Source organism: Chaetodon auriga, chromosome 23, assembly GCF_051107435.1.
Source record: "Chaetodon auriga isolate fChaAug3 chromosome 23, fChaAug3.hap1, whole genome shotgun sequence".
Lineage (NCBI taxonomy): Eukaryota > Metazoa > Chordata > Actinopteri > Chaetodontiformes > Chaetodontidae > Chaetodon > Chaetodon auriga.
Window position 1 is genome coordinate 1,391,729 of NC_135096.1, and position 22,423 is coordinate 1,414,151.

The 22,423-nt window shown below is 45.8% G+C and overlaps 1 protein-coding gene across 1 annotated transcript in view; it reads right to left on the minus strand.

Annotated features, from left to right (window-relative positions):
- Positions 1-17,522, minus strand: part of LOC143315903 (uncharacterized) — an 82,568-nt gene extending 65,046 nt beyond the window's left edge. The window contains 9 exon segments of the mRNA XM_076723469.1: positions 631-804; positions 1,160-1,333; positions 12,596-12,769; positions 12,877-14,656; positions 14,811-15,039; positions 15,198-15,276; positions 16,446-16,574; positions 17,159-17,255; positions 17,423-17,522. Coding sequence (XP_076579584.1) covers positions 631-804; positions 1,160-1,333; positions 12,596-12,769; positions 12,877-14,656; positions 14,811-15,039; positions 15,198-15,276; positions 16,446-16,574; positions 17,159-17,255; positions 17,423-17,522 — 2,936 coding nt within the window.
- Between the last annotated feature and the right edge of the window lie 4,901 nt (positions 17,523-22,423).

Below are 22,423 nucleotides of genomic sequence, written 5' to 3' on the forward strand. Positions count from 1 at the left end.
GCATGCTAACATGCTCACCATGACAATACTTGCATGTTCATGTTTAGCAGGTACAATGTTTGTTTCTAATTAGCTAGTTAGCAGTGAAGACAAAGTACAGCTGAGGTTGATGGGAATGTCTTTAGTTCTGCAGGTATTTGATCATAATACAAAGTAGTGAACACTTTAAAATGTTGACCCGATGATGGAGATAGATAAAACGTTAGAGGATCAAAGTGGTTACAATTCATCCTGAGGGGAGCATGAACATCTGAGCCACCTTTCATGATAATCCATCCAACAGTTGTTGAGATATTTCAAGTGGAGGACTGACAGACCCACATGACCATCCATAAAGACATGCTGCTAGCATGGCTAAAAACATTAAAATGAGTTTATGAAGACTGAAGCTTTGGTCACAAAGGGATCATGAAGACATGCACTTTGAGCAGAGTGCTGTGTGCACTGGCAAAAGGAAACTGTGACTTCACAGTGGGAAATTGAAGTTGCTGTTGGACAGAGGAAACAAGTCTGCTTATATTTTGTACAAATTATATTATCAGACACAGTCCTACACAGCTTAAATGTTTACCCTCTGACAAAAATCAGATTTGAAATGGTTATCAGTGGAACGGGATCTTGAATGGTCACCTGAGAGATTCCAGTGCACAGTGTGGACTCTCCAGTCCAGCAGACAGCAGCTTCACTCCTGAATCCTGCAGGTTGTTGTTACTCAGGTCCAGCTCTCTCAGACTGGAGGACTGGGATCTTAGGACTGAGGACAGAGCTTCACAGCCTCTCTCCGAGAGGTTGCAGACATTCAGTCTGGAAATAATCAAGAGTTTTGGTGATAAAGAAAATAAAATCTCATCTCAGCACATGTTGAAATCTTTCTTGTTTGACTCTAAAAATGTTGGCGAGTTGACTGAATTACGAAAGACATGAAATGATATTCAGTCACATAATTTTATACAAAAATAAAGTCATTTATCTCAGCCAGATTTCAAATTTCATGGCGTGAAAATTTTTTGATCTGAATTAGAACAAAATACACTGGAAAATTCAAAGATTTTCTGTGAAATTTCAAATTCTGACATGAGAGTAGCTGTTTAAATTGAATGGAGCTCAAATTTTAGAGAAATTCTTTAAAAATTCAAGACAAACTGTGACTTCATCTGACCTGAGAGTTTCCAATTTCCAGTTTTCACTCTCCAGTCCTGCAGACAGCAGCTTCACTCCTGAATCCTGCAGGTTGTTGTTACTCAGGTCCAGCTGTCTCAGACTGGAGGACTGGGATCTGAGGACTGAGGACAGAACTTCACAGCTTCTTTTTGAGAGGTTACAGCCACTCAGTCTGAAGAGGAAATAATGAACAAGAAGACAAGTAACATTTGTGCATAAAAGTTGAGTATGAGTTTTGGTGATACAGTACGATAGGATAAAATATAGCTTTATTGATCCCACATAACGGAAATTAAGATGTTACAGACATCTTAATTTCAGACATTGAATTCCGCTCAAATCACAAAAGTATTCCAGACAAAAGCTGCTTTGTAAAGGTCTGCTTTCCCACTCTTTCCCCACTGATCACCACAGCAATAAACTCCTCCTTGTCTACTGGCATTGTCACACCATCTCTCAATATTGCTGCTGTCAACCCCATTTAAAAAAAAAAAAAAAAACCTGGACTCAACCGCAATACCCCAAAAAACTTCAGACCAATCTCCAACCTACTTTTTCTGTCCAAAGCACTGGAATGTGCTGCAGCCTCACAACTAAAAAAACACCTCTCCACCAATAGCACGTATGAAATATTTCAACCGAAATTCCGCTCAAAACACAGTACTGAAACTGCCCTCCTTAAAATCACTAACAACCTCCTCCTCCCCTCTGACGGCAGAAACCTCAACATTCTCATCCTCCTCGACCTCAGAGCTGCCTTTGATACCATCAATCACTCATCCTTCTCTCCTGACTGGAAACTACCTTTCATATCACCGGCTCTGCCCTCAGCTGGTTCAAATCATATCTCTCTGGCAGACTTCAATTCATCTCAAATCAATAACTACAAATCCTCCACTGCTCCCCTCCCCCAATGTGTCCCCCAAGGTTCTCAGCCCCATCCTCTTCATAATGTACCTGTTTCTTCTTGGTCACATAATCTGCCGACATGGTGTTTATTCTTTTTGCTCCTTATTTCATTATTTGTATTTTTTGTGCAGTGTCTTTGAGTACCCTGAAAAGCGCTATATAAGAACAATGTATTATTATCCAGTCTAGTCTTAAAAGAATATATAAATCTTAAATAAAATGTAGTATTGCACAAAATATTTGCATGAATGTAATGTTTATTAGCAAATGTTCACCAAAAATAACATAGTAGTGCAAACAGTAGGTTTGTGATGTTGTGTTGACACAGTGCTAGATTAAATGATTCTGGAATTAAGTAGTCTCACAGCTGCTGAAATGAAAGACCTATGGTACCGTTCCTTCTTACAGACTGGATGCAGCAGTCTGTTGCTGAAGAAGCTGCTTAAGCCCCCACTGTCTCATGCAGGGGGTGAGAGGGGTTGTCCATGATTGATGTCAGCTTAGCTTACATCCTCCTCTCACCTACCTTCTCAATGGTGTCCACAGGGCAGTCCAGGACAGAGCCAGCTCTTAACAGTGTCCGACATACTCCAAAAGACCTCAGTCTTCTGAGCAGATGGAGACGACTTTGCCCCTTTTTGAACAGAATGTCTGTGCTGTTTGTCCAGTCTAGTTTGTGGTTGAGGTGAACACCCAGGTATTTATACCAGTCCACAATCTCAATATCAAAACCATGGGCGTTCACCGGTGTAGTCTGTGGCACTTTCCTGCGGAAGTCTATCACCATCTCCTTTGTCTTGCTGGCATTTATGTGCAGATGGTTGAGTAGATAAAGTTGGTTATGACTGTATTCCAGTTCATCCCCCTATCATACGAGTCCAACATTGGCTGTATCATCTGAGAACTTCTGGACGTGAAAGCTGTCTGTGTTGTGTCTGAAGTCTAATGTGTAGAGGCTGAAGAGGAAAGGAGAGAGCACTGTACCCTATGGAGCCCCCATGCTGCAAACCATCACATCAGACACACAGTTGCAAAGCTTCACATACTGTGGTTTGTTGGTGAGGTAGACACATGATCCATGCAGCCAGGTGGCAGTCTACTCCAGCTACTACTAGCTTCCTCCTGAGCAGTGACATCAAAAAACATGACCCTCACGGTGCTCCCAGTGTTCTCCAGGTGGGAAAAAGTTTTTGTGGAGCAGATCGATCACTGTGTCTTCCACACCAATGCCTGTTTGATGTGCACACCGTAAGGGGTCCAGCTCGCTGCTCATCAGGTGACAGAGATGGTTGAGTATGATCCTCGTCATGGTCTTCATCAGGTGAGAAGTTAAGGCTACCAGCCTGAAGTGGTTGCGATGTCTGGGATGCACAGTCTTTGGAATTGGGACCATACAGGAAGGGGATCATCCTGTGGGCCCACCACCTGCAGGATAAAAAGCTGGGGTCGGGTGCGCCGCCGTATGGGTGGCAGTGAAGGCTGGGGATCTCGACGGACCAGACATGAGTGGCAGAAGCTGGCTCTGGGGACATGGAACATCACCTCTCTGTGGGGGAAGGAGCCAGAGCTTGTGCATGAGATGGAGCGCTACCAGTTGGATCTGGTGGGGCTCACCTCTACGCACAGCGTTGGCTCTGGAATGTTCTCCTGGATAGGGGTTGGACTCTATTCTTCTCCGGAGTTGCCCAAGGTGTGAGGCACCGGGTGGGTGTGGGGATACTCACAAATCCCCAGCTGAGTGCTGCTACATTGGAGTTTACCCCAGTGGACGAGAGGGTCGCCTCCCTACGCCTTCGGGTTACAGGGGGGAAAACTCTGACTGTTGTGTGTGCATATGCACCGAACAGCAGTTCAGAGTATTTGGCATTTTTGCAGACCCTCAGTGGAGTCCTGCGTGGGGCTCTGATAGGAGACTCCATAGTCCTTCTGGGGGACTTCAACGCACATGTGGGCAACGATGGAGACACCTGGAGAGGCGTGATTGGGAGGAATGGCCCTCCTGATCTGAACCCGAGCGGTTGTCTGTTACTGGACTTCTGTGCTAGTCATGGACTGTCCATAATGAACACCATGTTCAAACATAAGGACGCTCATAAGTGTACATGGTACCAGAGCACCGTAGGTCGAAGGTTGATGATCGATTTCGTTATCGTATCATCTGACCTGAGGCCACATGTTTTGGACACTCGGGTGAAGAGAGGGGCAGAGCTGTCAACTGATCACCATCTGGTGGTGAGTTGGGTCCGAGGGTGGGGGAAGATTTTAGAGAGACCTGGTAAACCCAAGCATGTGGTGCGGGTGAACTGGGAATGTCTGGAGGAGGCCCCTGTCCGAGAGATCTTCAACTCATACCTCCAGTGGAGCTTTTCTGGCATCCCTGTGGAGGTTGGGGGCATCGAACCTGAGTGGGCGATGTTCAAAGCTTCCATTGCTGAAGCTGCGGCAGAGAGCTGTGGTCTAAAGGTCTTGGGTGCCTCACGGGGCGGTAACCCTTGAACATCATGGTGGACACCGGTGGTCAGGGAAGCCGTCCGACTGAAGAAGTCCTTCTGGGATATGTTAGCTCGGAGGACTCCAGAGGCAGTTGCAAGGTACCGACAGGTCCGACGGGCAGCAACTTCCGCCATATGGGAGGCAAAGCAGCGGGTGTGGGAGGAGTTTGGAGTAGCCATGGAGAAGGACTTTTGGTCGGCACCAAGGTGTTTGTGGAAAACCATCCGGAACCTCAGGAGGGGGGAACGGAGAACCATCGAAGCTGTGTACAGTAAGGATGGGACACTGTTAACCTCAACGGACAAGGTAGTTGGGCGGTGGAAGCAGCACATTGAAGAACTCCTGTATCAGACCGATACGCCCTCTATTGTAGAGGCAGGGCTGGAAGCTGATGGGGGATCAGCATCAATTACCCTGGTGGAAGTCACTGAGGTAGTTAAACAACTCCACAGTGGTAAATCCCTGGGGAATGATGAGATCCGTCCTGAAATGCTGAATGCTCTGGGTGGAAAAGGCTGTCTTGGATGACACGTGGTCCCTATGTTTAAAAAAGGGGACCAGAGAGTGTGTGCCAATTACAGGGGTATCACACTACTCAGCCTCCCTGGTAAAGTCTACTCCAAAGTGTTGCAAAGTGGGGTTTGGTCGATAGTCGAACCTCAGATTGAAGAGGAACAATGTGGATTCCTGGCTATGGAACAACGGACCAGCTCTTTACTCTCGCAAGGATCCTGGAGGGGGCCTGGGAGTATGCCCATCTGTCTACATGTGTTTTGTGGACTTGGAGAAGGCATTTGACCGGATCCCCCGGGAGATATTGTTCGAGGTGCTGCATGTGTATGGGGTGAGGGGGTCACTTCTCAGGGCCATCCAATCTTTATATGCCCAAAGCAAGAGCTGTGTTCACGTACTCGGCAGTAAGTCCGACTTGTTTCCAGTGGGGGTTGGCCTCCATCAGGGCTGTGCCTTGTCACCAATCCTGTTCGTGATATTCATGGACAGGATATCAAGGCGTAGTCGGGGGGAGGAGGGTCTGCAGTTCGGTATGCTGAGGGTCTCATTGCTGCTTTTTGCAGATGATGTGGTCCTGTTGGCATCATCGGTCTGTGACCTCCGGCACTCACTGGATCGGTTCGCAGCCGAGTGTGAAGCGGCTGGGATGAGGATCACAACCTCTAAATCTGAGGCCATGGTCCTCAGCAGGAAACTGATGGATTGCCTACTCCGGGTAGGGAATGAGTCCTTGCCCCTAGTGAAGGAGTTCAAGTACCTCGGGGTCTTGTTCATGAGTGAGGGGACAATGGAACGTGAGCTTGGTCGGAGAATCGGAGCAGCGGGGGCCATAATGCGTTCGCTCTACCGCACCGCTGTGAAGAAATGAGAGCTGAGCCAGAAGGCAAAGCTTGATCTACCGGTAAATCTTCGTTCCGACTCTCACCTATGGTCATGAGGGCTGGATCATGACCAAAAGAACTAGATAGCGGGTACAAGCGGCCAAAATGGGTTTCCTCAGGAGGGTGGTCTCACCCTATCTCTAAGGTCTCCCTTTGAGATAGGGTGAGAAGCTCAGTCATCCGTAAGGGACTCGGAGTAGAGCCGCTGCTCCTTTGCATTGAAAGGAGCCAGTTGAGGTGGTTCGGGCATCTGGTAAGGATGCCCCCTGGGTGCCTCCCCAGGGAGGTATTCCAGGCACGTCCAGCTGGGAGGAGACCACGGGAAAGAACCAGGACTAGGTGGAGAGATTATATCTCCACACTGGCCTGGGAACGCCTCAGGATCCCCCAGTCAGAACTGGTTAATGTGGCCCGGGAAAGGGAAGTTTGGGGTCCCCTGCTGAAGCTGTTGCCCCGCAACCTGACCCGGATAAGCGGTTGAAGATGAGTGATGAATGAGTGAGTGAGCAGGAAGGGGGTGCTCCTGTTAGATGAGGTAGGGGAAGGGGTGTGTAGTCTCTGATATGGAGTGGAGAGGGGACAGGTGGTGTGAGGAGAGTGCTGCTGGTGTCAGGGTTGTTCTGTGGGGGACGTAGGGGGAGTGCAGAAGTAATGCTGTCAGGTCTGGGCTCTGATGGGTGGGGGAAGGAATGGGGTAGAATCAACTCTGTTGAAAATCAGATTTGAAAATCAGATTCAGTTCATTTGCCCATTTCCCAGTTTCCAATTCTGGGCCCCTCCCACTGTCACTGGTGTGGCTAGAGATGGTTTTCAGGCCTCTCCAGACCTCTCTGGTGTTGTTCCACTGAAGGCACGCCTCCAGTTTCCTTGCCTCTTCTTATTGGCCTCCTCAGCTCATTTTTGTCTCCTGATCTGAAACCCCTCTTCTCCTCATTCAGTAGGGCTTTCAGTTCTGGAGTTTGGTATTTGGTAGACACGATACCTTTCAGGTAGGCACAGTGTTTTCAACACAGAAGTTAAAGTAGTCCATGATGCAGATTGTTAAACTGTTGAAACTGTTGATGTCCTTCCCATGTGGACTGCACAGCACATCCCAGTCAGTGATGTCAAAACAGTCCCTCAGTACCATACTGGACTCCTCTGACCATCTTCTTACATACCTTATGGTTAGCAGTTGTTTATTCATCAAAGGTATGTATGCAGGGAACAGATGAACCAGGCTGTGATCAGACCGGCCCAGCGGGGGGAGGGGTGATGAAGTGTAAGCATCCTTAGTGTTTGCATACACTAAGGCCAAGGTTTGATTGTCTCTGTTGGAGCATTTAACATACTGCATGAAGGTGGGGAGAGTGGATAACAAGAAAGCATGATTAAAGTTTCCAGAGATGAGGAGGGGGGCCTGGGGGTGCAATGTCTGTAGCTGTGACACTAGTGCAGTGTTTCCTCTAGGATTTTTTTCAGCAGCGGGGGCGGGCTCTCCAGGGAGCCGTGGCGGCTTAAACAAATGACACTTGACTGCAGATTTTACTTTTACAACCTATTTACCTTGAATGGCCAGTTGAAATTTGCTTTTTAAAGGCTGAATGTAACAATAAAAAAATAAAATTAATTAAAAAAAATAAAAACAACAAATAATAATTTCTTGATGGGGCTGTAGAATCAGTGGCAAAGTTTGCACCCAGGCTCAGAACAATTATTTTTTCTGGGGGTTTTTTCATGGAAGAGCTCTAAGGCTCAGAGGCTGCACCATCACTTCGCTCTCCTGCTCCTTCACTCAGCTCTCCCCCTGCTGTACTCTGCTCTCCTTCACTTTGTTCCACTGCTCCTCCCTGCCTAATGTTACTTGTCTTATATGATTACATAAAACATTAACGTTAGATAATTTACACTCACATCACATCTGATTACAAGTGTGGACACAATTTTTTGCCTAACCATAATCATTTATGAGTTAGTAAAAGGCTAATGATACCTGACTAGCGTCATCTTCATCAGCTGTCTTTCTCTTCTTAGAGAAGTATTTGAACAAGCTCATCTGAAAATGCAGACAGCAGTTACATCATGGCTTGTCGATATTAGCTTAATGCTATCAATTAGTTTACTCACGTTAGAGACACTGAGTTGGCACCGGGCCCAATTAACTTAAGCTACCGATATGTTACGCAACGTTAGCTGGCCATCAATATTTTGCGAATGTCTATTTAACTTGTAAAATCTATTATGAGTTATCTTCAGCTAATAAGTCTACCTTTTCTCCGGTAAGTTGTTGCCCTACTTTCCAAGACGGCACTCCTCTGACTGTCACTTTCAAGGCCACGCTCTCGCAAGTAATTAACGTCGGACTCTGCTGTGAAGCTGGAGACAGGCGGCGGTGGTGTATTTGTGACAATTAAAAAAAAAAAGACATTTGAAGGAGCGGCGGCTAGGATTTGGGAATGGTGGCCCGCCACTCCTAAATTAATGTAGAGGAAACACTGCAGTGTGTGTACGAACATGTATGCTGCTGCAGCATCGGCCGACAGGGGGATGTACACAATTATTGTGATGAAGTGTGAGAGATAATATGGCCGAATGCTAACAGCCAGCAGCTCAATGTCTCCTGTGTATCATTGCTCTTTTAACCTGATGTGTCCTGGGCTACAACATCTGTTGTTCACAAACATCACTATGCCCCCACTTTTCCTCTTCCTGCTCTCCGTCGCTCTCTGTCTGCTTGCAGCAGTTGGAAACTGTCCAAAGAAACATGTGAGTGTGGCGTGAGCTCATTCAGCCATCTCTCCGTGAAGCACATCAGGAAACATTCCTGATACTCCCTCTGCAGTCTGGTTATTGCCCTGCATTCTTCCATCTTATTAGGGAGAGATCTCACGTTTCCCACAATAAGAGACGGTATGGATGGTTTATACCATCTTTTCTTCTCAAATCCCCTGCTCCTTCTCATTTCCGTGGGGATCTCTGGTCTTTCCATTGGGAGTCCCTCAGTGTTGCACAGTGCTAACAGCCATTCCCATGTGTGAACAATGGAGCTGTGGCTGAATGGATCTCCCAGTGTGGTTTTAAAAAGTCCAGAAAAGGGTAAAAAGCATATCACTACACTCACCAGTTTTTCACCTGGAAGTTACCACGTTCACTCCAGACTAGTGATGGAAGAAACACAAAAAAAGCACAAAAACACACACAAAAATAAAAGCAATAGGAGCTCCTGTAAGTAACTGCCACTCTTGCGTGCCATCTTGAAACACATACAGTACACATAATCTCTTTCCAGCAGAGGCTGAAATCCTTGCTGCTGTCCACTTAATATGTGTCTGAATCAGGAAAAGCAGAACATGAGATTAAATTGCATGATGTTAAAACTTAGATGTTCTGACTTTGCCAGTGAATGATAAGAGAACCCGATGTTAGCCAACCTACAAATGAGAATAGAATGATCAACAGTATCAAAGGCCTTAGCTAAATCAATACAATTCAATTCAATTCAATATTCCTTTATTTGTCCTGTGAGGGGAAATTCCAGATTACAGCAGCATCAGGAGAGCAGATTAATATAAGAAGTGCATGCAAATTAGAAACAACATCAGTATATATACAAAAGAGTGAGAATTTTAAATGAAAATAAAAAGAAAGAAATTGTAAAAAATGGTAAGAAATTGTAGATAGTATTTACAGACTGTTATGTACATGTTTTATTGCACAGCTTATTGCACAGACTATTGCACTGATTACTTGGAGCAGTTTTTATCATACGGTCTGACAGCTACAGGGAGGAATGACCTGCGATACCGCTCTTTCACTCACTTTGGATGTAGCATCCTGTCACTGATGGAGCTCCTCAGTGAGTGTGTGTTGGAGGGGGTGGGAGTCATTGTCTGTCATGGAGGACAGCTTGGCTGTCATCCTCCTCCGCCCCACCTCCTCCACCAGTTCCAGAGGGCATCCCAGGACAGAGCTGAGTTTGTCCAGCCTCTTCCTGTCAGCTGTAGTGATGCTGCTCCCCCAGCAGACTACACCACAGAAAATGGCAGAGGCCACAACAGAGTCATAGAAGGTCTTCAGGAGTGCCCCACGCACCCCAAAAGAGCTCAGCCTCCTGAGCAGATAGAGTCCACAACCAGCTCCTTGGTTTTATCCTCATTAATCAGAAGGTGGCTCTGCTGGCACCAGTCCACAAAATCCTGAATGAGTCCTCTGTATGACCTGTCGTCCCCATCTGTGATGAGGCAGACAATGGCAGAGTCATCAGAGAACTTCTGCAGGTGGCAGGTGTGTGACAGGTGGGAAAAGTCAGCTGTATAGTTCCCTGGGGGCCCCCCACACTGCAGAGGACAGTCCCTGACACACATTCCCTGTCCTCACATACTGTGGGCGGTTGGAAAGGTAGTCCACTATCCAGCATGTGAGGTGTTGGTCCACTCTCGAAAGTTCCAGCTTGTTCCTCAGGATGGCTGGTCTGATGGTGTTAAAAGCACTGCCAAGGTCCAGGAAAAGGACCCGAACAGAGCTCCCAGGCGATTCCAGGTGAGATAGAGCTCGATGGAGGAGGAAGATGAGGCCATCCGGTCCTGCAGCCTTCCTGGTCTTTAACCTCCTGAGCTGATTCCTCACCTGGAGAGGTGTGAGGGACAAGTTGGAGCAGGGGGGCTGAGTGTCTTGTGAAGTGGATGGGGGGCTGGAAGGAGCAGTGGGGGGTGGCGTTGATTGCGGTGAGCTGAATACTGTGGGGGGGGGGGGGGGGGGGGGGGGGCGTCAGTGGGGTACTCGGCAGGGTGCTGGCAGATCAAAAGAGGTCTGCTGCAGTGCTGGTGCAGCTGGGGAAGGGACAGATGTTTCTTCAAACCTACAGAAGTAGGTGTTCAGCTCATCTGCCCACTTTGGATCCCCAGCCGCCTGGGAGTTTGGCTCCTGGTGACCTGAGATGGTTTTCAGGCCTCTCCAGACTCCCCTGCCTCCTGCAGCTGTTCCTCCATTCTCTTTCTGTATCTGTCCTTCCCCTCCCTGATATTCCTTCTTAGCGCCCTCTGAACAGTTTTCAGCTCCTCTTTGTTTCCTGACTTGAAGGCCCTCTTCTTCTCCTTTAAGAGAGCCTTAATGTCAGGATTGATCCAGGGTTTGTTGTTAGAGTGACACCGTACAGTCCTGGTGGGTACAGTGTTCTCCACACAGAAGTTTATGTAGTCTGTGATGCTGTCTGTCAGACTGTCAATGTCCTCCTCATGAGAGTCACTGAACATATCCCACACTGTTGTATCGAAGCAGTCCTTCAGAGCCTCTTCAGCCTCATCAGACCACCTCTTCACTGTGTGGGACACAGCTGGTTGCCTGTTAACAAGGGACTTGATAGCGATGTGCCTGGAGTTACACCATCTATCATTCACAAACACTGCCAGCCCTCCTCCTTTCCTCTTACCGCTCTTCTCTGTCCGGTCTGCCCGTATGAGTGAGAATCCATCCAGCGCTACAGTCGCGTCTGTGTGCTGCATTCCCAGTCATGTCTCAGTAAACAATAGCATACTGCACCGCCGGAATTCCTGATAATGCCGGGTCAACGCCGCTAGCTCGTCCATCTTGTTGGAGAGAGATCTTACGTTCCCCATGATGATGGACGGGAGAGTCAGTCTATAAGCTCTCCTCCTGTTGCGGCGTCCGATCCCAGCGCGGCACCCCTGTATCCTCCTCCTTAACTCGCGGGGGGACATCAGGTCGCTCCTCCGGCCGCACAGCTGTGTTACGCAGGGCAAGCAGCTGATCCCTAATGTAAACAATGGGGGCCATTGTCTCACGGACCCACAGCCACGGAGAAAGTTGTAAAAAGTGATGAAAAGTAGCACCAGAGTTAGCGTGCTTGATGTCTCTGATGCACCAGAGAATTACAAACACGCGAACTAAAATGGAATAAAAAAGACGCACAAGAAAACAGTAAAATAGAAGAAAAACTAGAGAGCTGCTGTAACAGGCTGCCATTCGTACAGCGCCACCAATCAAACAGGAATAAAGATTGCTGCACAAAATTGTTTAGAGTCTAAGGCAGATATAATATCATTAAGGACCTTGAGTGTTGCAGTGATACAGCCATAACCAGATCGAAAACCAGACTGAACTTTAGACAAAATATTATGAACACCCAAATAATCCTTAAGTTGCTTGTTTACAATTTTTTCTAACACTTTTGATGTGCAAGGCAGTATAGAAATGGGCCTATAACTGTTTCGGTCAGCCTGATCTCCTCCTTTAAAACGGGAACGCACTACAGCTGCCTTCCATGCACGTGAGATTTCAGATGTGTGGAGGGACAGATTAAAAATATCTGCAATAGGACCTGCAATGACAGGGGCCGCAAGCTTAAACCTGAGCAGCTCATCCAGCACAGCCCTTCTATCACCAGAGGGCGCCAACAGCTTCCTACATTGGACCCACGACCGAACAGCTGGCGCAGTATTTGGCTCGGTGGGACCTGGTGAGTTCAAGTTATTACCCTAACCCTTTATTTAACTGAGGAAAGCACATGTTACACAGCTAAATGACAATTTTCACGAAAGCTTACTATGACTCATGTCTTCATTGATAAGGAAGAGTTTGGCTAGTTGTATAGCTGCAGTTGCTACACTGCAGTGAGGACATCATACAAACTGTGATCTGACCTGAGAGTTTCCAGTGCACAGTGTGGACTCTCCAGTCCAACAGACAGCAGCTTCACTCCTGAATCCTGCAGGTTGTTGTTACTCAGGTCCAGCTCTCTCAGACAGGAGTACTGGGAGCTGATAGCTGAGGACAGAACTTCACAGCTTCTCTTTGAGAGGTTACAGCCACTCAGTCTGAAGAGACAACAGTAAGGAACAAGTCAGAAGTTACATATTTTTTCTCCTGTTGAGGGATTGCAGAGTATTTATTGATGAATAAACTTCACTATCTGTGTACTTACAGAGATTTGTTGGAGGCTTTGACCACTGGCAACAGCCTCAGAAGAGCCTCCTCTGAAGCAGAGATTTTTTTCAGGTCAAACAAATCCAGATCTTTTTCTGATGACAGTAAAATTAAGACCAGAGCTGACCACTGAGCAGGAGACAGTTGATCTGGCGAGACACTTCCTGAACTGAAGTACAGTTGGATCTCTTCCACAAGAGAATGGTCATTCAGTTCATTCAGACAGTGGAACAGATTGATGCGTTTCTCTTCAGAGTGAGTCTCTTCAAACTTCCTCTTGATGTACTCAACCGTTACCTGATTGGCTTTTGAGCCATATCCCCTCGGTGTCAGCAGGCCTCGTAGGAGAGTCTGATTGGTCTGCAGGGAAAGACCCAGGAGGAATCGGAGGAACAAGTCCAGATGTCCATTTGGACTCTGTAAGGCCTTGTCCACGGCACTCTGGTAGAACTGTATCTCTGTAGATTCATAATAGGTTGTTTGTTCGTCTGACATCAGATTGACTCTTGACTTGATGAAGGTCAGATGGACATGAAGAGCAGCCAGAAACTCCTGAACACTCAGATGGATGAAGCAGAACACCTTGTCCTGGTACAGTCCTCTCTCCTCTATGAAGATCTGTGTGAACACTCCTGAGTACACTGAGGCTGCTGTGATATCGATGCCACACTCTGTCAGGTCTGATTCATAGAAGATCAGGTTTCCTTTCTGCAGCTGCTCAAAAGCCAGTTTTCCCAGAGACTCAATCATCTTCTTGTTCTCTGGAGTCCACTGTGGATCTGACTCAGCTCCTCCATCATATTTGATGTTCTTCACTTTGGACTGAACCACCAAGAAGTGGATGTACATCTGAGTCAGGGTCTTGGGCAGCTCTCCTTTCTCTGTGGTCTTCATCACATCCTCCAGAACTGTAGCAGTGATCCAGCAGAAGACCGGGATGTGGCACATGATGTGGAGGCTTCGTGATGTCTTGATGTGGGAGATGATTCTCTTGGCCTGCTCCTCATCTGTGAATTTCTTCATGAAGTACTCCTCCTTCTGTTCATCAGTGAACCCTCTGATCTCTGTCACCATGTCAACACACTCAGGAGGGATCTGATTGGCTGCTGCGGGTCGTGTGGTTATCCAGAGGCAAGCAGAGGGAAGCAGTTTCCTCCTGATGAGGTTTGTCAGCAGCACATCCACTGAGGTGGACTTTGTAACATCAGTCAGGATCTCATTTTTGTGGAAGTCCAGAGGAAGTCGACACTCATCCAGACCATCAAAGATGAACACAACCTGGAACTCTTCAAACCTGCAGATTCCTGCTTCTTTGGTTTCAGGAAAGAAGTGATGAACAAGTTCCACCAAGCTGAACTTTTTCTTTTTCAGCACATTCAGCTCTCTGAAAGTGAATGGAAACATGAACTGTATGTCCTGGTGGGCTTTGTCTTCAGCCCAGTCCAGAGTGAACTTCTGTGTTAAGACTGTTTTCCCAATGCCAGCCACTCCCTTTGTCATCACTGTCCTGATTGGTTCATCTCTTCCAGGTGAGGGTTTAAAGATGTCTTCTTGTCTGATTGTGGTTTCTGGTCGGTGTGGTTTCCTGGATGCTGTTTCAATCTGTCTGACCTCATGTTTATCATTGACCTGTCCAGTCCCTCCCTCTGTGATGAAGAGCTCTGTGTAGATCTGATTCAGGAGGGTCCGCTTTTCTGCTTTAGCGATCCCCTCAAACGCACACTGGAACTTCTCCTTCAGGTTACATTTAAGTTTACGATGACAAACTGCAGGACTTCCTGAATGAAGACACAACAAATAAATCAATAGGTGATTGATAAAGTTCATATGAGAATTTAATTTCCTTGTCTGAACATATTTTGGTCCATCTGTTGAGACATCAGAGAATGTTCCACTGATCCAGCAGTTAAACCTTCAGAGAAATCCTCTTACTGCTCTGCAGACACTCAGCCAGCTCCTCCTCCTTCATTCTCCTCAGGAAGTGCTGTGTGATCTTCAGAAATGCCTCTCTGCTGCTCCTCCTCTGCTCTGCATCCTCACCATCCAACATCTCCTCACCCTCTCCCTGACTCTCTAAGCATTCTGGGTAATCTGAACTCAGAACCATCTTGATCTTCTTCAGCTCGTTCCTCACAAAAGAGACAATGTTCTCCTCCAGCAGCTGGAACAGAAGATGATATGAATGACACAAACTGAAATCATGGAAGCAAACATCAGATGCATGTTGGACAGACTGATGGTCCACTGGTCTAAAAAGTGCAGTGTGGAGATTATTGTGAACAGAACAGATGTGAAAGCAGCTGCTGTACAAGTACAGACCATAAATATGGAGTCCAGGTGAGTTTGATGCTGCTGGGCAGACTGACCACTGGGACCCTCTGAGCTCTCCTGGTGGACTCTGTGGAGAAATTATGAAGAATTAGCTCACATCATGTCCGTCCACACACAGACAAACACCAGCTGAAGGTCATTTGAGCTGAAGCGTTGATTCCAACATTGAATCTGATGGTTTCCACTGACATTAAAGTGTTGCTCATACTGCTGATCCCACCGTGAATCAACAGTCCAGTCTGCATTTCTGTGCAGCTTTCACTTTAATGTGTTGGTTCACCAGCTTGTCTGGTTGAGTCCCTCCAGTTCTCATTGACCCCTATAATACTGTGGACAGCATCACACAACTCACACAAGCTAACTGGATGCTACCTGTCCAGCACAAATTGGCAGTGAGTCACAATAAACTCAGTGAAACATGAGAAAAGCAAAGAGAGAAGCAGAGAATACTGGATCAAAGCAAAGCTGAGGGTGAGTTCACATCCAGCTGTGTTTCAAATGAAAGCTGGAACGTTCTTCTCTGGACTACATGAAGGAAACAGGTGCAGCTGTTGCTCAGAGAAATTGTTCTGGCTCTTTCTTTTATTCTTGGACAACATGTATTTGTTCTTGTCCACTTGTTGGACACACAACACATATTTGAGCTTTGTGTCCTCTCTGAGCTCCTGCAGCCTTTAGTTACCCATAACACCCTTCTCTGCATCAGATGTCTTCACAGACACACAACTCCAGCCTGATGTGAGGCACGATGATGCCGCCGTCAGTGTCGTTCTTGACTTTGTGAATCCATCAGCAGCATCAATCACAAACAGACTGTGTGTTTCCTCAGACTCTCTATGTTGCTTCATTCTGTGTTTCACAGCAGCTGATCTCAGTCCAGCTGTTATCACTGACATGTTTGTGTTTGTGTTGTCACATGACTGAAAACCATAACATGTTGACTTGATGGAGGAACTCAGTGGAATCAGGGTTAGCCTTCGTTAGCATCTGTTAGCCTCAATCAAGTCACTGTTTCATACTCATGCAGTCATCAGTCAGAAGGTGTGTATGGAGGAAATGTTCAACTGGAGTCAAGAGTTGAAGACTGGTTATACTGGGCAGCTTCCACATGTGAGGATACAAACGAATGAGAAGAAGAACGATGCTGAAAATAAACAAACAGGTTTAAAAAACTTCTCTGGATAAATAACAGTTCAAACAAGAATCTGTACGATATTAATGTTATGAACAGTTTACCTCTTTGCAGCAGATGGTCGATCTCCTTTAAAATCAATGAGGAGACCCATCGACCGTTCACTCTTCAAGGACACACAGCTGGGTCCAGGTCCAGGTCCAGGTCCAGCAGAGGCTGGTCTCCCATAGATCCTGTCAGACACAGAGGAAGACCACCAGGGATGGAAATTGACTTTTTCTTCTTCAGACTCAGAAGCTGCTGGAGAAACTAGCAGCTATCAACAAGAAAAGGATCAACACACCAAAGTTCAATCAAACATGAAGCTGAATAATTTCAGTCTGTGGATCATCGCTTCATTTGTCCATCAAATCTTGAACCAAAGCAGGACTCAACGGACTGATTTCTGAGCAGATTTTACTGTGACTGACAGACATCAATTAAACTGTGGAGTCCATCAGCACCGACTCTGTTGGTCTGTTTTCTAACGTTTGCATCACGAGACTCAGCACAAATATCCTGACTGTTATTCAGAGACGATGGTCAGTGAAGCATTTTAGTCCAACATTCAAAGAGGAAGTTTGATGGTAAAGAGACTTTGGAAGGTCCCCACTGGATTTGTGCTGAAGCCTCATATTATCCTCAGCTTTCAGTATCCACATGTGGACATGTACTGGATTTAATGAGGACAAACATCAGCAGTGGACAACATGAGGAGGACATGTGGACATGTCAGGTCAAATTGTTCAACACGACTTTAAGACTGAGAACAGCTTACTGTCTGTCAGAGACATGTTGCTGTTTAAAGTCAATGAGGCGACCCTTTGACTGGTCACTCCTGGAGGACACGCAGCTGGGTCCAGGTCCAGGTCCAGGTTCAGGTTCAGGTTCAGGTCCAGGTCCAGGTCCAGGTCCAGCAGAGGCTGATGGGTCCTGCTGCTCTGGCCTTGAACACAACACAAACAGAGCTTTGAGTGTGAATAATGATGGTGGAGAGATTCGAGTGCTCTGACATGGAGACGAGTCCTGGACAGTCAGAGATCCTGGTCTCACCTCTGAGCTTCGGTCTGGCCGTCATCGTCCCCACACAGACTGGTTTTAGAGGGACGGACTCCCTCCTCTCTGTCCTCACACCGATTCATGCTGCTGAACTCACGTCAGCTCACACACACTTTGATCTGGAGAGGAAACACAAATCATTCATGTGCACATCAGCTGAAATCATCCTTTCAAGGTTTCTCCTGTCCAAATATCAGCTGCTCCTCCTCTGATTGGCTGTTATCTCGTCTTTCATATCAGTGTCAGCTGAATGCAGTCAGACAGCAGTGTGAGGCCGAGCTGCTGTACTTCTATCAGTCCACTAGATGGCGCCATGAAGCCGCAGTGAAGTGATGCCTGGTCAATCGTTGACATCCACTGACACACACTGACTGAATCTGACAGGAAGCTTCAGTTTGTGGAATATTCAGTAAATTCAACATGACTGAAAGTTTCTTTACGCCTGAACGATCCTCGATATTAACAAAGTGGTCGTGACGTAAAAGTGGACCGACTGTGACAAAGCGTCTCCAGATGATTGTGATGGACCTCAGCTCGACACGTTCGACAGGTTTCACATCGAGAATTGTTCTTGACATTTTACTGCATTCGTAGATTTTACATTGAATTATTCTGCTCTGTTGTTCTTCTTTTGCACAAAACCACCATCACCTTTGCACTGCCCTCATTCCCACTGTCTCAGGTTTTGCAGTATAAATTGTATATTACACTCATACTGCACACAGTACATGATTATCTGTGTACATGTGTATGTATATATATGTACTGTATCTTCCTGTAAATCTAATTTAGTTTTCCTTTTTATTTCTTTTGTGATATTGTTCTAAACTTTGCTGTGTTTCAGTGTTTTATTCTCATGTCAAATCTTGGAGGAGTTGTAACTGCATTTCATTGGTCAATCCTGTTATAAAGATAATAAAGGTGAACGCTGAACCTTGATAAGGAGCCAAAGTCCACAGAGGCAGCGCGATGATTAACCTGAGATCAAAAATGAAGCTTCACTTCACACAAACTAATGTGGCAGCAACAAAAATTAGATTTCACCTGTGAGAACAAAGTCCATCAAAACGGCTCCTTGAACAGTTAGATTACTGGATTATTGTATCACTGATGGGTAACGAGTACTTAAATGTTGGAGTTGGTCGACGTGGAGCAACTTTTAACTGTTTTATCGACTTTTAGGAAGTTTAACGAACTGAACATTTGATTTAATTTGAAAAGTCACAAAATGAAGTAAAAGTCAAATATTTATGGAGTAGAAATAATCAAACAAAATACAAGTACTTCTAGACTGTACTTAACTCCAGTACTTGAGTAAATTAGTTTCTTTCCACCACTGAGAGATCCTTTCAAAATAAAAGCCTGTCTCAATCAAGCCCTCTCAGGTCATATTAAAAGAGGAATCTTTGATTTGATTCTTGATCACATTGAAGCACAAAGTGAGAAAAAGCAGCGACACTCGTTGCTGTTGGAGGAGAGTTCAGAGCTCTGACAGCTCATTTAGTGACACAGTTACAGATTGAACTGAGAAATAAAAGGTTTCAGCTCCTCACAGCCCTCTGAATGCTCCTTCCTGCTGTCTCCACATCAGCTATTGAGGATCAACTCGCTCTGCTTCTGCTCTTATTCCAGCGTTTACACTCACAAACATCCACACAACATGGCCGATGTTTTTAACGGAGCTGCTTTCAGCTCCTTCATCCAGAGTTCACAGTTAAACTCAGAGTTTGGAGAAACGATGGACGGAGGTGCAGATCGATGCCGTTTGTGCTGAAGCTAAGCTAACGACAGCTTGTGCTAACGAGTAAAACATTTCAGAGTTGATTCTTTACCTTCAGCTGGAGGCTGAGACGGAGAAAACAATCTGTTCCACAACGTCCAGAGAGAATGAAAGTACAGTCCAAACAGCCAGAGAGGCCTGAGAGAGTTAAACTTTAATCAGATCTGACTGACACTGACATCAGTTATCATCAAGTTCATGTTTTATTGAGCAAATAAAGATAAAATACATGTTGACCTCAGATCGCTGCCAGCTGAGGACGTGTTCATCTGGGCTGCAGAAAGTGTCTTTAGTGAGCTTTAAAACCTGAGATCACTTTAACTGAGTGTTAGTTACTGAGATCAAATCAAGTTTTTGTCTGGTTTTATCAAACACAACTGAAAAAGTCAAACAATCCAATAATTCAATGAACATTTTTAGTTCTGAAGAGACTAAAATCACTGATTTTTACTGTAGTCTGGAAACAAAAACATGCTGAAGTACATATGAGACGATAAACTGCAGTTTGTGTGAGTGGACATTGTCAGGGACGCTTCCCAGCATGCACCACGACAAACACACTCATGGCTTTAAGTTTCACTGGATGAGTGTTGCTGATTTGTTCCTGCTGCTCCTGCGTTTTACATCTGGTCGTACAATCGACGACTTCAACATGAGCCTCTGATCAGTTTGTCAATCTGACATTTTTAAAAGAACTTCATCACATCTGAGGAAAATTTCAGCTGCTCGTGCTTTTCCATCCCATAATCCGGACGACAACAACAACAAATATCAGCTTCTGTCAGCAGGTCTTCCTCACAACCAAAACCATCATGAGGTCCAAAACCACAAGCCCTGCTTCACCAAACAGCTCAGTGAACTCATACTTGCTCATATTCAAGCATCAAGACCAGAACCAGCAGCCGTCTGGAATCCACTCAGGACCATCACTGCCGACAAGAAGAAAGGTCCTGCTATCAGCCCGTCCTCCAGAGCAGCTGAGGAACTCAACACCTTCTACACCAGGTGTGAGAGGTCCCCGATCACAAACTCTGATGGCCCACTGTCCCCCCACTGAGGGTTCTGCATGATGCCAGAGCCAGACAGCAGGCCAGGAGGACAGTGGCAGTGGTTTGACTCTAAAGTTCTGGCCATCTTTGACACATATGACCTTTATTGATACTTGAATCATTTACATTCACGCTGCAGCAAGTCTGTCTTTATTTCTGATGGTTCACACTGGATTCATTTCAGGAACTGAAGGGAAAATCAATCAGTGTCTTAAAAAAACTCTGGATGTGCTCATTTCTGCCTGTGACTGAGCTTTAAACACAGTTTTCTTCAAACCAATGAAAACATGGTGTGAAGCTGTGAGAATATTTGAAGCTGTTCCAGTAAAAGACCAGCAGAGACGGACTCCTGTTTCAATAAAGCTTCATGAACAGAAAGAAGACAAACATCAACATCCAGCAGCATTTCTTCAAAGTCAACCATCACAATGAAAATCCACACAAACCATCAGCAGCACAGACTGCTGCAGCCACCAGAGGGCAGCATCACACTGAGCTTCACAGGCTCACCTGCTCAGTGACCAGGTCACCACGCAGGAGTTCTGGGTCCTGAAGTTCAAATCAAAGACCGTCAGAGGAACGTGGCTCCTCACAGGCCGGCTGATCGTTCCTCTTTCTACACAAGCAAGAAAAGCTAAAGAGCAGCTTCCTGCCACAGAAACATGGAGGAGACAAAGGAAGGAACTGAGCTGAAACTGTAAAGATCAGGCCCTTTAAGGTCATCTCATGTGTTTTCATCCCATGATCTTTAACCTACATGAATGTCTTTCATAGCCTAGAGTCGTAAGGATAACATGACTGGTGAGAGCCACTTCTCCACTTCTCATAACAAAAAGGCAGGTGGCACTCTGGTTGTTGACAGTCTTGTCTCCTCTTCTCTGTTTGTGATGTCGATTGCATTTAGATACGCGCTTCACACAACACACCCTCATACAGGTTTGGTCAAACCCAACATGATAAATGTGAACATTTGTCTGACAACTATGCTCATTCTGGCGGAGATCCTGTGGGAGCTCTGTCAGTCTGAGACCAGCGTTGTATTACTTTATATGTGACCTCAATAAATACTTTGACTGTGAACTGAAGATTGCTTCGGACCGTTCTTGGGCTTTCAACAAAGAACCGGGCTAACAGACTGAGGATCTGAAAGAGTCGCAGGGATGCACTTGTTGTCCGCCAGCTGCGTGTGTGTCCTCCTCATCGCCGCGCTCCTCCTCCAAGCGAGCGGTTTGGAGACTGTTACGGGCCTGAATGGAGAAACACTCGAGATCCCGTGAAACATTGTAGCCATAAAAGCAGAAGACAGGGAGAAAATAATCATTTGGGTCCCGTAAGCGTACTGACTATTACACCAGACCACTTATCCGCTTTGACAGCCATTGCTCTTTATTGTTCACTCATTTGTTGTTGTGTTGTTGTTTACCGTCATGTTTAAATAAACATTTTTGCTACAAAGGACAACGCCTTGAAGTCTTGTTAACATAAGACTGACATAGAAAGGGTTACAAAAAAGTGAAAAACACAAAGGCACTGTCTTTTCTTCAACTCATTTATTTGAGAAACAAAAGGTTTAAACATTGAAAAAGCTACTGCAGGAAAAGGGCAGACATAAAATACTGCATGTGAAACATTCCTTAATGATATATGGATAACTGTGATCACCAGACATGAAGATGAACAAATCATTTAAACAGCTACAAGAACAAACAAACAAATAAATAAATGGAGTAAAAGAATAAATAAATAAGTAAATGCTAAAGACAGAGAGAAAGGGGGGCAGGTGCCACGGAATGCATTTCATTCTACCAGAGGCACGTCCAAACTATTCCCAAAAAGGGCCGTGTGGCTGCAAGTTTTTTCCTCCGACCGATCAAGAGCACGCAGTCTGACCAATCAGCTGTCTGAAGACTGGGATCAGCTGATGAAATGAGTCAAGTCTGTTGTGCTGCTGCTCGGCTCCAAAGAAAAGCTTCGGCCACTCGGCCTTTTGTGGAATAGAACAAAAAAAAAAAAAAAAAGGAAAAAAACAACAAAAAAAAAACCCACTTTACTTCTGCTAACAATAGTCGTTGGGTTCCATTGATTGCATTTCCATTTGATTTGGGGTCAAAATCACTGCTTTTTAATGGTTTGTAAGTGTAGGACTAATGGTCGT